At 48.3% G+C, this 13,932-nt stretch overlaps 1 protein-coding gene across 1 annotated transcript in view; it reads left to right on the top strand.

Moving 5' to 3' along the window:
* The first annotated feature begins 375 nt into the window (after positions 1–375).
* The window catches only part of LOC133347724 (TBC1 domain family member 9-like), a 34,911-nt gene continuing 21,354 nt past the window's right edge, over positions 376–13,932 (top strand). Inside the window, 8 exon segments of the mRNA XM_061560242.1 lie at positions 376–672; positions 5,943–6,053; positions 9,108–9,226; positions 10,673–10,916; positions 11,708–12,152; positions 12,878–12,920; positions 12,922–13,086; positions 13,279–13,561. Of these exon segments, the coding sequence (XP_061416226.1) occupies positions 555–672; positions 5,943–6,053; positions 9,108–9,226; positions 10,673–10,916; positions 11,708–12,152; positions 12,878–12,920; positions 12,922–13,086; positions 13,279–13,561 (1,528 nt within the window). The 5' untranslated portion in view covers positions 376–554.

The following is a 13,932-nucleotide window of genomic DNA, read 5'->3' as shown; positions in this document are numbered from 1 at the left end:
ATATTTACAACGCAAAAAAAACTGCAATACATCACTGGATAGATCATCAACTATCATTATGGAAGAAGGCCTTTCCCAAAGGCTTGTCGCTGATGCAACAAATCCTCGAGAGCGCATGGACGGACGAGGAGAGATCAACATCGCCCCCATCTCCTGCCTTGCCAATCGAAACCAAATGAAAATTGCGTTCAAATATTTTTGCAACCAATTGAAAGAATCGACATCGATTACAGTACAACAAATCGATTCGCATTCCACACACCAACAAAACACCTGAATCACCTCGATCGATTCCACGTTGGAGAGAAATCGATTCCATTGCTAATCGCGAGACAATGCGAAGAATCGCCTTCTCGATTTAAGCAACGACGGGAATCGATTCCCCATCCTCTCTGAGACCAGCTGATGAGTGTAGGAGGGCTTCGTCAGGCCGAGACGAGGCCACGGAGGAGGTGATTTTTTAATGAACCCTCCGTGTAAAACATCGAAATAAACCGCAAGTGAGAAGAGTAGGAAGGGGGCGGGGGAGATCGTCGAGGAGGTTCGCCGCCAGGATGTGGCTCAAGCCGGAGGAGGTTCTGCTGGCAAACGCGCTGTGGGTGACGGAGCGCGCCAACCCGTACTTCTTGATGCAGAGGCGACGCGGCCACGGCGACGGAGGCGGTCTCACAGGTCTCCTACCCCCACCCACAACACCTGCCCAGAGCTCACAACAATAACAACAATAACAACAACAATAGCAGCAGCAGCAGCAGTAGGCACCAACACCATCGCCATCCGCAGCAGAAGCTCCATTAACCACCGGCGTTGTCATCATCACCATCATCGGCAGCAATATAAACTGTAGCTTCATATTCAACAGCAACTGAGGGATCGTCGTCGTCGTCATCGTCGGTCTCATTATCAGCGACATCAGACAAAAATCGGCAGAATCGTCACCATCAGACGCTTCATCGGCGCCAGAAGTAGCAGCAGATTAAGCAGAAGCCTCATCAGCAGCGTCGCCATCAACGTGAGCAGGGACAGAAGCGTCGTCATTGCCACGAGTAACATCGCCCGCAACAGTCTCGTTACAGTCACATGTCAGCGTTGAACTTCTTTCGCACCGTACGTAGAGCCAAGCGCGCTAATCGGAGGTGCGGGGGAAGGACAACAAATAGCAACATCAGAAGTAGCTTCGTGTCTGCCACTGTTAGCTGCAGCAGCAGCAGCTGAATCATCACCTTCAGAAGTAGTGCTAATTTCACAAGCTGCATCATCGCCATCAAGCAACAGGAGCTTAAGAAATCATCAGCACAATCAACCTACTGAGCAATAACGCTAGGACACATTAGCATCACTGACAGAAGCATCATCATTGTTATCAACAGTGCCATTAATATTCCAAACAGCATTAACATGATTATCATCAACAGTAATGCTATTAATATCAGTAACAAGATCATAATCGGCATATTCAAATGCAGCAGCATTAACTTTATCATCAGTAGGGGAAGAAGAATCACGGTTATCGCAAGTAGGTAGCAACAAAAACAACAGCAGCTTCATCATCAGCAGCAGACGCAGTTGTATCTTCGGCAGGCTCATGAGCAGCAGTGAGTGACAATATTAACAACATCATCCACAGAAGTAGCAGCATCAGGAACAAACATCGTCCACATTGTGTTACGTGTCCTACATAAGCAGCATTATCAGCAGAAGCGTCAACGTGATGCTCATCATCGTCGTCGTCAACAGCTGTTACCTGCAGGAACAGAAGCATCTTCATCGGTAGTATTATCAACATGAGAAACAGCAGCATAACATCAGAAATAGCAGTATGAACAATATTATCATTCTAAGTACAGTAGCATAACGAAACGTTCCAATAATGCTATCAGCATGATTATCAAAGCATCGTCATCAGCGCCAGCAGAATGCTAATCAACAGCCATCACCATCTTCAGCATCAATACCACCATCATCAACATCGCCGGCATCATCACTATTGGCATGAGCACCATCATCAGCAACATCACCAATATAAGCATCAGTAGGGATATTATCGCATGAGCAAAACATTCTCTACAGCAGCATCACTTAGAATCACCACAGCGGCAGCAGCACCACCATCATCGATCGTGGCCACGACTGTTATTCCGATGAACAGCTGCATTAGCAAAGTAATCACAATCATTGTTTTCATCATCAGTATCATCGTCAAATTCATCACTAGCAACATCACAATCAACACCACCAAAATAAATCATCACCATCATCCCTGGAAGCATCATCATCACCATCAATTCCACATAACCAATGCTCATCACCGTCAATGCTTTTAATGAAGGTTATTGTGAAAGTCTACGTGATGGATAAATTACACCTTTAGTAATGATCCCACCCAAGACAAGCGAGAATGTTTACACACCTTTCAAAAGACATTTATAAGTGCTAAATGTTTAGGAACACAATATGAGAAATATTTATGGATTGTAAACTGTTACGTGCATTTTGACCTAAGACCAAATCATCCGGGATACGGCTGATCTCGTCACATCTCGGAAGCCAAGCAGGATTGATTCTGGATAGTTGTGCATAACAGGTGCCATAGGCTGCTGCTGAGCTTATGTGCTGGGCATTGACCAGCGCGTGGACGTATGGTGCTGCAACCCCAAAGGCCGACACGGCGTGCATCTAGCAGTGGACTGGCACATGACTCTTCATTTTTTTTTGCATGGAATTCATTCCTCCTAATTGCAAACCCAGTGAAATGAGTCTCAAACCTCAAATTCACGAGGGCCCCTGTCTGGTGTTGTTGGCCAATTCATTCGAGAGGAATGTTCGGTGGTGACACGTTGACTCCCTCGCCTGGTGGTACACAGGGGGTCGGTGGGTTCGATCCCGACCCCTGACGCCTGTTGTATATTTGGAGTCTGCATGTTTTATCCTCGTGGTCGCGTGGGTTTTTTTCTGGGTCATCCGGTTTTTCCCTACACATTTAGAATCAACGCGCTGTTTAGAGTTCAATATTTGGTTGCTATACATTCCCACGTGATAAGCCACTTCGTTGAGCTATCATTTGTGGCCAGGTCTCTTCTGAAAAAGAGCTATGACTTCTGGGGTTTATCTGGTAAGATAAACAAATATATATAGGGTGAGACTAATGGTAGAGCGGTGGTGCAGTGGTTAGTGCACTGCCAATGTGAACCTGGCCACCAGAGTTCGATTCCCACCAATGGCTAACAACCCTTACTGACCAGCCTGGTGAAGTATGGTCAATCAACCCAAACGACTAACGAGGCGTGCGGGGTGGGGGCATTTACAACGGGCTGTATATAAAATAGTTTCTAGTCTGGTGGCGGAAGTGAGTAGATGGTAAGAATGTTTGTGGCGAGGCTAAGGAGCATTTGCTGGTGGTATGTGCTGTATTTTACCCTTTAGATTATTCTCACCGTATGTTTGCAATTAGTCACACTGTATTCAGCGTACACACGTGCCTTTTGTGGTGGTGTTGATGATGCCCAATGCTACAGATGTGTGTTTTGAAAAAATATTGTGCGTTTCTTCCTTTTCGGTAATCACGAATCATTGTAGATGTGTTGTGATTTCACAATGGGTTGCGTGTGGTTCGTTTTGGTGGTGATGACGACGACGATGATAACATTTCAGATTCCGATGATAATTATTTGTGTTCTTCATCCACACATTGGTCGTTTGTTGATTCAGATTTTTTTGCCATTAACATTTCCAATAACGGTGTCAAATATGAATGATATACCTAGCAGGAACCCCGAGTCTGACGTCACCCCCCCCCCCCGCGTCTGATAACGTCACCTGCTCTCCTCACCAATGCACCCCAATCTCACGTGACGTCAGTGTTGCGTGACGTCATCACTCCTGCCCTCTCCTCACTGCCTTTGATGATCACGGTTCAATATACCATCTACGTCCCGTGACGTCATACCTCCTCCCCAACCTCACAACATCACCCAAATCTTGCGTGGCGTCAGTACTCCTCTCCCCAACAGCCCCATTGCCTCTGAGGTCATCAGCCCCTCCACCTCACCAGCGTGATGTGACGTCATAACATCCCCCCCTAAACCCCCCGCTCCCCACCGGGCCAAATTATTTTTTCCCTCTGTCCCGGTGCGTTGCAGACAGACGAACAAGCGTATATAGAGATGATGCAGTGATGACACTAATACATTGAAGGATGATGGATGCTCAGTGGCTTACTGATGCTCTGGTGGCGGCAATGACGGTAGATTATGATTGATGTGTGATCATGATGATGGTGATGATCATTTACAAGAACATTCCTGTATGTACCTACCCATTTACCCCTCCATGCCCCCATGTTTTGCTGTTGCATCCCAGTGGACCTCAATGCACATCTATACATCCCCATATGTCTTTGAACAGCCGCAAATGTCCCCATGCTTTCCTCTCTACCCATGGATGTCTGTGGATCCCTGTTTATGCCCAGCCATCGCATCCCCAAGGATCTTTTGTCTGGCTGGATAGAGGGGCTAAATGATCAGTGCACGGGCCTGAGCAGAGATTGGCTAATGTGGTAGAGGAGGATGTGGAGCTGAGTAGGCTTGCTGAAGACTGGTACCATCAATGTCAAGATCGGCCTCTGTGGAGGAGGCTCATGAAGGAAGCTACTAGGCAGTTCGAGACAGTCACCCTCCAGCAACGGACGGCAGAGGGGCAACGCTCACAAACAATAAGCTACAACGCAAGTTGGCACAGTTGTATTGGCAGTCATCTCATTCAACCCATAATACTAACAGTAAGCGAGCCATTTACACGTCACGTGGCGTTAAAGTGCACCTAGCCTGGCACAAGCGCTGTGTTAACGTCACCACCACTTAGTGGCAAATGGCTGCCGTTTTTGTGCCATACACCTGTGTGCCTGAAAGCCTACACATGCAACAACAATAATAGGCTGTCAGGTGTCCAGGAGGTGGCAGAACGGGAGTGGGTTATTGCATCTATCTGTGCTCAGCGTTTACTCTTACCCACTCTTATGTACGGTGCGGTCTCCTCTGGTACTCCAAATCTCGTTCTCCCACGTGAAAAATGCTTATCAAGCAGATTGGTAACATCCCAATGCAGGGCCCTCCAGAAATAGGATTCTACCCCCTGTGTAATTCCCTTGTATCCTTTTAATTTCTCAACATTACCATGCATCTCTGTGCATAATTATGCATATGTACATAGTGTATTTCTGTGAGCCTCTATGTAAAATAATATTTATCTGTGGCAGTGGTGGTACAGTGAGTGGGTAGCATATAACATACCTAGGGACGTGGATCAATTCCTGCCCTTGGCTTACATCATTGGGCTGGTCTGCTGTGTGTACAGCCTGTAGTGATTTGTAGTGGTGTGGTGTATGGTGCAGTGTGGGGAGCCGTAGTGTAGCGGTTAGCGCGTTGCGCTATGAACCCAACGATGCGAGTTCGATTCCCGCTCACAGCTTCGATAGGGCTGATTATCTGAACCAATCCTGGGCCACTCCTAAATGGGCTCCGCCTCAAATGAGTACCTGGTGCGATGTGTAAACATCGCCACTCAGTAGACCAAGAGTGCCGGATGTGATGCTGGCCACCGACCTTCTCGTGTGATGTGCCGGCCTTCATTGGTGCTCGCTAACAGCACTTGCCCCAACAGTGTGTTAAGTCTATACGTGGGATCCTAGTCTTTGTTTGGTGGTGTGTAGTCGGGCGTGGTGTTGGCCACCTACCCTCTCGTGTGCCACACCAGCCATGGGTGCTCACGAACAGCCCCTTGCCCAAAAATACTATTTGTCGTGTGTAGTGAGTGGCATGGAATTGTGTTGTATGATGTGTAGTGGTTTGTAGTACAAGGGCCGCCTGTCGAGTCTGCTCTGTGTACTCCCTATCGTGTGGGTTACAAGCGTGCATGTGTCCGTGTCTGCGCGTGCCCCAAACTAGGCCTGCTGGTGGGCACCCTGGACGTGGTGCTGGACTCGAGCGCCCGTATCAGCCCGTACCGTGTGCTGCACCAGACGCCCGAGTCGCAGGTCTACTGGGCCATTGCTACCGGTGAGTGCCACTGAGAGCCCGCTAGGTTCACCACGATATCGTTTTTTCACGATGCCATATCGAATCAATTAACACAATATGAAGATGTTTAGGATCTCACTTTCCCATTACTTTGTACATGACATATGTTTTGTGCTTTTCTTTACTTTCACCATGAATAAAGATTATGTTCAAAGTCATTCAACTGTAATTCACTCAACACAAGTTTGCTGTAAGTATAATCATTGCAACATGACGATCTATAAATCTTAAAACACACAATGCGGTAAGTTACACAATAAATCGTGACGTCCACTGTGACAATATTTGAGGCCTACTTTAAGTTATGATGCAGGAAAATAAACATGTTTAATGGGGATAATGTAACAATTTATTCAGATGGTTAACTGCTTTGTTATTTCACAAATAATTTTCAGGAATATTTTTTAAATAAAGAGCAATGATTTTGCAATGTTTATAAAAAAAACGGCCAATACTATCATCATGGAACTTATATCGTACGATCTACCAGTGTCATTGTCACGATGTTAAGGCAACCCTGGTGCCCACGCAGCATCAATCTATCAATGTTTATTTTACCTGTTAATATCGCCATCAATAAAAGTAGGCATCAATGCTAATTACAGCAGAATGGGAACAGTACAGGGGGCATAGATCAACAGGAATGGTAATAGAATAAATAAAAATAATAAGTAAAGAAACTAATTTTAGATAATGTGGGAAGGCAAGCCTGAATGGGCTTTTTTTCTCGCACAGACCACAGAATTGAAGGACACTCCGGCGCGTTTTGGATGTCCGGTGGCATTGCCGTACCTCCCTCCAAAAACGAGCCCGGGCGGTTCATCCATATTCTTTCATGATTACCTCCAGGCTGAATGTTCTGGAAAATCAGGTTAATAATTCCTGTTTTGTTTTTCTTGAACTACCAATATGGCTCGGGGGGCAGGGTCTTTAGAGGGTAGATACTCCGTGAGCTGATACTGTTGAGACTGGGTACAAATCGAGGTGATGGGTGCCACAGTGGCGATATGTTAATTATCTCACCTGGTATAAGGAGGTCGTGGGTTTGGCCCAACCTTGACGCCTATATAATTTGAGTTTGTATGTTCTCCCTGTGGTCGCGTGGAGTTTTGTCTGGGTTCTCCGGTTTTTCCCTTCAAATTTATAATCAAGAGTTTAAGAGTTTTTGGCTGCTATAAATGGCCATTATGATAAGCCACTTCTTTGAGATATCATGTGTGGCCAGATTGCTTCTGAAAAATTGCTGTATAGCTCAGTGGGCTTTACCTGATAAAAAAAATAGTTTAGTTTTTAGTTTAGTTTAGATTAAACTAGGCCCTCAAGTGTAGTAAATTAATTGTCTCTGCCCAATCGTCAGTGACTACACAAAAACCCATCAGGTTACGTGTGGGTGGTCACTGGGTTTTTTAAGTCACGTTCAGGGTTCAGATCATTGTCTCGAATCAATGAGGCCAGCATTCCAGATAAGCTTTGGAGTCTTTAATTAATTTACCCTCCAATTTTGGCACAATTTAAAATGCATTTTCTGGAGATAAAATGTTACATTTCCTTGAAGTAATCAGCAGTTTACATAAATACTGGAAAATCTTTAATTCTTTTGTATGGTTTATGCATTGTATAGAGCCTTGCATATGTATTGCAATGTTACTTTGGTCTACTGTACATGAAGTTGGTCTAACAATAATACTGTGAAAAGGAAGGAAGAAGACTTGAGTAAGTTCCTCAATGAGTGTCTTTTGAAACATTTTACTCCAATAAAAGCAAAAACTAAGTACTGTGGTTTAGTCGTTATGTATTTTCCTAGTTGCACTCTCACGAGTCCCGAGGATCATGCGACTGTGCCTTCACCGAACACTCTTCAGTTAGTCTCTCACGCAAACTCAATCTGTGCAGAGCATTCCCTATATGTATTGTGAAACATTAAATTTAAACATCATCATCCTTAATTCAAGTGTTTTTTTAAATGCTTAAAATTCTCGGTAATTAGCTTTTATTTGGAGCGCTGAGTCAGGTTGTATGGGGTTCCAAGCTTTTAGGATTCCGATATTACTGATAAAGTTCACATACAAAGACAAACAAATATACAAATATCCCCATATAGCCTTAACAGACTGTTGGGGAAGTGCTGTTTGCGAGCACCTATGAAGGCCAACACTGCACACTAAAGAGATGGATGGCCAATACCACACCCGGCCACCTTTGTCTCCCTAGTAGCAATGTTTACACATGACACCAGGTACTCAATTTAGGCTGAGTCGACCTAGGGGGAAGCCCGGGACTGGTTCAAATAATTTTCACTGGTGTTGGCCGTGAGCGGAAAACTGAACTTGGGTTGCCAGGTTTGTAGCATAACGCGCAACCGACTGTGCTACCGCTCCCCACAAGCATGTATACCCATGTACATGCACTTTCTTTCACGCTCACATACGTAATTTCACGTTTTCTAAATTTCTCTTCACAGTGGTTGAAGGGTTCTAAGAGTGGAAGGAGTTGTGGATTCCTTGGTTTTGATCGCCAGGGTTCTGGCATTTGGGGTTGAGGATTTATGATCGCTGGCGTTCTGGAGTTCTGGGTGTTGCTGAAATCCCAGGGTTCCTTAGTGACTGTTCCAGTGATCAAAGGTAATTGGGTTTTGAGATAACTATGGTGTTGGGTTTTGGGGTTCAAACATGGCTGTTTTCATTGAGTATGCACAGGGTCCGTGGGTAACAGAGGTCAAGGCAACCTGCGACTGTGGAGCCACGTGCGGCTCTTTAAGGATTGCTTCGTAACGTTATTTATTTAGGGCCACCATCTCGTGTATTAACATTCGTTGCGGTTCTAGAAATATTTAGTTTTCTTACCGATTTCGAAAAAAATGGCTCTTCTTGTTTTTTTGGTTGCCAACCCCTGATCTGGGCTATGAAGAGAATGGATATTTGACACAATTAATTTCTTGAACCGGAGCCCATGCCAATCCATGCTGCGCCACTGGGTTCCAGGGATACTTGGGTGTTGCGGAAAGGCAGTGCGTTGCTGCGCTGTGCCGTGCAGGAAGCTCTCGGCAGGAGGCAACGCGGCACTGGGATTGGCTGGAACAGAACCTGCTGCAGACGCTGAGCGTGTTCGAAACGGAGGAGGATGTCACGGAGTTCGTCAAGGGCAAAGTGCAGGTGGACACAGCAACCACGCATGGCACTGCACACGATGTTACTGCCCTACTAATATATCACAATGGCAAAGATCCCCCGTATAGTCTTAACAGATTGTAGGGGCAAGTGCTGTTAGCGGACACCTATGAAGGTCGGCACGGCACACGAGGGTGGGTGGTCAGCACCACGCCTGACCGCCTTTGTCCCCCTAGTGGCGATGTTTACACACTGTACCAAGTAATAATTGAGTCTGAGTCGACCTAGGGGAGGCCCAGGACCGCTTCAAATAATTATTACTGGTGTTTGCTGTGAACGCTAATCATACCCGGGTTGCCAGATCCGTAGTGCAGCACGCTAACTGCGTCACCCCCATTCCCCACAATATAATCTGACGCACTACATCACATAATAGTGACACATTATAAAGATAAAATAAATAACACAATACGCACACTGCACCACACACGACATTACACACTACACGAGAGCTGGTGTGATTCGTCAATTATTGGACGAAAAATAGTCTGACTACTTCTTTGTCGTGCATGTTCAACACACAGACACGATACATGAATTTCTTCTTTCGTATGTCTGATGTAGATGCAGAGCAACAATAACAAATCTCTAATTCAGGTGGTCAAGCCTGATAACCGCGTCAGAAGAAGCGGAGACTACAACCCAATACTATACCAGAAACCACAACACTACACTAAACCACATTATATACCAAACACCACAACACTACACTACAAATCAGGCCACCTAGGGGAGGCCACATGACCAGTTCCGATTCCATGCACCACTAAGGTTTGCCTTGGCTCGAAACTCGGGACTCTGAGTTTACTGACTGCTGCAACGCTGCTCCCCGCTTTGTCACAAACTAAACAATAACAAAGAAACCCCCTGTATTTAAACTAAAAAAATGATTCAAACTTTTTATTTTACCAGGTAAGGCCCACTGAGCTATGTATCTCTTTTCAGTAGTGACCTGGCCACAAATAACAGCTCAACAAAGTGGCTTATGTGGAAATGTATAGCAGCCAAATACTCTTAAATGCAATTTTCTAAATGTGGAGGGAAAAACCGGAGGACCCTGAGAAAAATCCACGCAACCATAGGGAGAACATACAAACTTCAAACATATAGGTGTTAGGGTCGGGATCGAACCCATGACCTCCTGCATACCAGACAAGGTAGTTAACATCTCGCCACTGCAGCGCCCAAGTATAACCTATATTGGTTGTTGGACTAAGTGCTGCTCGCAAGAACCTATTAACTCTGGCAGTGAGTCGACCAAGGGCAAGCTCACAACTGATTCAGATATCACTCGCCATGGATGTTAGTTGTTGCCAGGAATGAAATCGGGGCGCTGCGTTCATCGCGCAGTGTTTCCACCACTCCGCCACCGCTCCCACTTTTGTCGCACACACGCTCACCCATGTATCCGCTCGCTCCGTTGCATCACAGGGTATAATGGCAGAGGAGGGGCGGCAGCGCGGCGGCACGGCCGGTGCGGCGGGAGCCGAGCAGGACTCGGATAAGTTCATGGAGGCCGTGGCCAAGTTCCGTAAGCTGTTCGGGATGCCCGAGGAAGAGCGCCTTGTCAACTACTACTCCTGCAGCTACTGGAAGGGCCGCGTGCCGCGCCAGGGCTGGCTCTACCTCAGCGTCAACCACATCTGTTTCTACTCGCTGCTGCTCGGCAAGGAGGGTGGGTGCAGTCCCACACACCCCACACGCCCCTGGGGTCGGTCGTAATTAAACGTTAAGGTGGCGTGGAGATGACCCGGTGGCTGAGAGGTCAGAGCACTGAACTGGCACCCGCTGATATAGAGTGTTTGAAATGAGGTTTTAGCCCACCACGGTTAAACTGGTTTCTTAAGCTGTAGTGAGTAGAGGATGCTCAGCCCGATCAGCAATGAGTTGCATAGAGACCCACAAACTCACATGAAGACCCATAGATGCACAATGATATTCATCTAGAGACCAAGACACGTTTATAGATTTATGATTAAACTGAGTTCCCAAATGTGGTGACTTGATGATGGTCTCAATTTGGTGACCAATCACCCAAAGTTTGGGTTTGCACTTAATTTAGCTAAATTTCAGCTCTGAGAATTTAAAATGTCAGCTTAATTGTCATGCGATCAACATTACTCTTTCAGTTGAAGAGCAGGTAGGAAAATGTTGCCCTCTGGTATGTAGACTAGACATCACTTGAAGGAATTTTAGAGGTAGCTCAGTGGTATGGGCTTCTCACCTATGAAAGTTTACTGATGATTTTTTCTGCTTATTCATGCCCCTCCCCCATGTCCATTGCTGCTTTCTCATGGCCCATGCCACCCATGTGCCACCCGCCACCTCTTATTACACACTCCTGTCCTTACTCAATGCCACCCAACATATCCACCCATACCATCATATTATATTCCCACTGCCTCTCACTCAATCCCCACTGCCATCACCCCCATCTCGTTCCAAATCTTGCCCCACTGCCATCAGCCAAGCTAGTGGTGCGCTGGGCGGACGTGATGTGCCTGGAGCGCACCGCCACGGTGGTGTTGCCCGAGAGCGTACGCGTGGCGACGCGCGACGGCGACCTCTTCTTCTCCATGTTCCTCTCCGTGGGTGAGACGTTCCGTCTCATGGAGCGTCTCGCCGACATGGCCGTGCGCCGCCTGCTCAACAGCGGCGACGCCGCCCCGGGCTCCTCCAGCGCCTCCCAGATGGACGCCAGTGCAGGCGGCGGAAGTGGCGGCGGCATTGGCGGTGGCGGTGGCGGAGCTGCGGGCGGTGGGCTTGTTGGTGCCGGGTCCCTCCCCGGGGGCCTTGGGGCCGCTGCTGGTGGTGGTGGCGGCGCCGGCGGGGGGGGACCTGCGGGGGGGGGTGGCGGGGCGGGCGGCGGGGGCAACACGAGGTCCCCGCGCAAGGTGTCGGCGCTCAAGCGGTGAGACGCCACCTTGTGTGACTTCTCGCTGCTGTTGCTATAGTAGTGCGGGGTAGTCCTGGATTGGTGATGGGCAGAAGTGGGGTCCAGTTATAATTACAACACCATTGTTTGCTGAAATTACAAGTAGAGTAACGTATTTCAATTCATTATGAATGACTCGATAACAATTCATACATTGAGCATGTAGCTTAGAGTGTCGGATGGAGTGGGTGGAGTGGAGGTTCTTTTGGATGTGACTAGTTGATTGATCTGCGTACCTCAGTGGTTTTAGCCACATCCACCGCCTTGTGCGCCGTACCGCTAATCAGCACTTACCCAACAAGTCTGTATGGCTATGGGGGAGCTCTTTGTTTTGTGGGGAGCGGCGGGGCCTTCGTGCTAGAGCAATGGATAGCTCACCGCACTACGAACCCGCTGACTTTAGTTCCATTCCTCGCCACGGCCAACACAAGTGGTGAATGATTTCAGAACAAGTTGTGGGCCTCCCCTCCGCCAGCTCATCTTTAAATGAGTACCGCATGCAGTGGGTAAACATCAGCACTGGGAAAACACGCCACTCCCTTGAGTGCAGTGCTCGCCTTCGTAAGTGCTCGCTAATAACACTTGCTCCACCAGTCTGTGCACGCTATATGGGTTTTTGTTTTGTGCACTTGGGTGCGTGTACATGCGTGGATAATCCTTGTCTCTTGTTTGTGTGCATGTGCGCGCCCTTGGGCATGCAGAGACCTGGATGCGCGCGTGAAGAGCGAGGCATACTGCTCAGCAGTTCCGCCTGCCCCGCGACGAGAGGCTCGACGGACACACGGACTGCACGCTGTGGCTGCCCTTCAGCAAGATGCACGCCGCCGGGCAGCTCTACGTCTCCTCCAACTACCTGTGCTTCTCCAGCCGCGAGGAGGGCCTCTGCAGCCTTGTCATCCCACTCAGAGAGGTGCGCAGGGAGGAGGTAGAGGGGTAGGAGAGAGTGGAGGGGCGAGTGATTGAGCGAGCGAGTAATGCGTTTTTAGCCAGCGAGCGCGTTGATGAATGGTCGAGCCAATCTCTCCTTTGTCGAGTGAACGAGCGAGGTCGTGCTACGAGACATCATCTCCGTTCCTTCCCTCCGTCGCCCCATCGTCCCCAGGTGACGGTGGTGGAGAAGGCGGACAGCTCGAGTGTGCTACCGAGCCCGCTGAGCGTGAGCACGCGCTCCCGCACCAACTTCCTCTTCGCCAACCTGCGCGACCGCGCCTTCCTGCTGCAGCGCATCTCCGAGCTGCTGCGCAGCAGCTCCGCCGTGGGCAAGCAGCAGGGTGCGGCGGTTGCCCCCACGCCGACCGCGGGCACGCCGTCCTCCCAGCAGGGCTCCCAGCCGCAGCCCAACGGCGCTGACGCTGGATCCGCGGCAGTCTGGCGTGGATAGTCAGGTGCGCCACTGCCGCATACCCTGCGGTGCTGTCCACGTAGTTGCGAAGTAGCAGCGATAGCTAGTGTGCATGCGTTGCCGTGTGGGCCATCGGGGTGATTCGATCATATTTTCCGCGCTGGTCGGTGCGTTTTGTGAAGGTGGGGAGCATAGTACACTACAACAATGGATTTTGCTGCACTGCACAATTTTGTTAATATAGGTCACTTAACCTTATGCAGAAATAACTGGCGAAACACTCAACCTTAGTCAACCATTAATAACCATTCATCACTGTCTTCCGCTCTCTGGCTCTGTGGCACCTCTATTTGTTGATGCCACCACTCATGTTGTTGCTGCTACTGCTATCGCTGTTGCTGTTGCTGCTGCTGT

Source organism: Lethenteron reissneri, chromosome 26, assembly GCF_015708825.2.
Source record: "Lethenteron reissneri isolate LAM-NWPU_2019-01 chromosome 26, ASM1570882v1, whole genome shotgun sequence".
Taxonomy (NCBI): domain Eukaryota; kingdom Metazoa; phylum Chordata; class Hyperoartia; order Petromyzontiformes; family Petromyzontidae; genus Lethenteron; species Lethenteron reissneri.
Note: the sequence above shows the minus strand (reverse complement) of the source record. Positions and strands in the feature narration are given on the sequence as shown.